Source organism: Rhizoctonia solani, chromosome 9 (assembly GCF_016906535.1).
Source record: "Rhizoctonia solani chromosome 9, complete sequence".
Taxonomy (NCBI): domain Eukaryota; kingdom Fungi; phylum Basidiomycota; class Agaricomycetes; order Cantharellales; family Ceratobasidiaceae; genus Rhizoctonia; species Rhizoctonia solani.
In genome coordinates this window covers 2,000,443-2,002,522 of record NC_057378.1, presented here as the reverse complement: position 1 = coordinate 2,002,522, position 2,080 = coordinate 2,000,443, and the positions used below count along the sequence as shown (strand labels likewise).

General features: G+C 44.7%; 1 protein-coding gene across 1 annotated transcript; it reads left to right on the top strand.

The window, feature by feature from the left end:
* Positions 1 to 421: 421 nt before the first annotated feature.
* On the top strand, positions 422 to 1,794 carry RhiXN_08141 (Retrovirus-related Pol polyprotein from transposon TNT 1-94; the record flags this gene model as incomplete). The annotated part of the gene is made up of 2 exons (XM_043327957.1): positions 422 to 631; positions 1,168 to 1,794. 2 exons carry the CDS (start codon positions 422 to 424, stop codon positions 1,792 to 1,794), a joined length of 837 nt encoding a protein of 278 aa, XP_043183342.1.
* Between the last annotated feature and the right edge of the window lie 286 nt (positions 1,795 to 2,080).

Genomic DNA, 2,080 nt, shown 5'->3' with positions numbered 1-2,080 from the left:
GTGATGAGTAAGGGGGTGGTGAGCGTCTGGGAACTGATTGGGGCCGGCTACTTAGCTGGCTGGCTACCTTCTCTAGTGAGTAAGAGACGAGGTAAAATCAACTTGGTGTTTCCAAGCAATTTCCCTGCTGTATATATAGACGGAGCGCACTATCTACATGGTCTGTGCGCGTGAGAGAAAGAAATGTAGAAGACAAATGAGAAGCGTGCTGCGGGCTGCGCAGAAGCGTGGATTTCTCCTAAGCGCCCTTGGCACGGCATCTCGGCGCGGCATCTCGGCATTATAAGCGCCAGATCACGTGATCGAAAAACAAAAGATATGGAGTCCGTAAAAAATACTAAAAATAATAGAAAAATTGTGCGATTCTAATGGTATATTTAAGGAGGTTTAACAGATATGCAGTCATTTATGCAGCGTACCTATGGAATATTACTCTGAAACAATTCCTAAATGGGCAGACCCCTCAAGAAATCTTCACCAGAAAGATCCCCAACATATTGCAAATCCACATATTTGGTTGCAAGGCATGGGCACGCATACCCACAATAAACAAACCAAGCAAGCAAGGTCAATCAAATGCCAATATTTAGGGTTCACGCTGAATCAAAAGGCACACATACTGGTAGATGTTGTACGCCAACTGTAAGGTTGGGTACTTGCTAGTGGGCGGGCGCTTACGGCCGTACTACTACTGACAGGGGTGGTCTAACTATCTAACTAGGCTACTAATACCGCTTAAGGCGGTCTACTACTTCTATGCTACTGCAAGGGGGCCTTTGGCCTGGGAGGTGTGGTGAGTAAGGTAAAGGGGTTGCTACTGGTGACTAAGGGGGCTGGCTACTTAGCTGGCTGGATCCTCCTCAATGAGTATGAGACAAGGTAAAATTGACTTGGTGTTTCCAAGCAATTTTCCTGCTGTATATAGACAAAGTGCACTATCTACATGGTCTGTGCGCGTGAGAGAAAGAAGTACAGAAGATAAATGAGAAGCATGCTGCAGGCTGCGCAGAAGCGTGGATTTCTCCTAAGCGCCCTTGGCACGGCATCTCGGCGCGGCATCTTGGCAATAAGCGCCGAGATCACGTGATCGAAAAACAAAAGATATTGGGTCCGTAAAAAATACTAAAAATAATAGAAAAATCGTGCGATTCTAATGGTGTATGTTAGGAGGTTGTAACAGTAGAGCAGTCAAGCAGGAAGATCCTCACCTCACAAGATGTTGTATTCAACAAGGGCGGTGAATCACGTCAACAAATTATCATTGAGGATTTTGAAAAGCCCAAATGGAACGCCAAGCAAGTGGGTGACAAGAAAGAATCAAAAACACATACCAGGGAAGTCAAAATTTCAGTCTCAAAAACAGATGAGAAAATCCAAAGAGACAGACCTATGGTCAAAATTGATTTGGAGTCCAAAGCATCTACTACATTGCCTCACCAATTGCGCGCACAGTCCCCAGAGACTTGCAAACCAACGCCTGAACCTCCTGCTCAACCTTGTTGTTTGACTCAACGCATTTGCCTGCCAGAATGGTACGGTGCAAGGACAAACAAACACACCAAGTACGCCTATATGTCAGTAATCAACAAACCACCCAAGACGTTCAAAGAAGCAATGGAAAGGCTGGATTTTCACCTCTGGTTAGCTGCAATGATTGACAAAATTGACTTGATTACCAAACACAGAGTCTGGAAACAAGCAAATTGTCCAACAGACAAGAATGTTGTGGAATGTCAATGGGTTCTCACATATAAACGTGGACCCAATGGCAAAATTGTTCAATACAAAGCCTGACTGGTTGCAAAAGGATATTCTCAGCGCCCGGGCATTGATTTCAACAAAGTTTCCTCACCTGTAGCTGCGTCCAACTCATATTGAGTGCTCCTAAGCAAAGTTGCTAACCAAAACCTTGAGCTCCTTCAACTTGACATCAAGACTGCGTTCTTACATGGCAATTTAGACAAGGAGATAGATATGGAGCAGCCTGAGGGGTTTTGCAACAACAATAAGTCAGTATGGCAACTTGTGAAGGCATTATACGGGTTGAAACAAGCGGCAAGAGCATTTTACCTATGTTTGC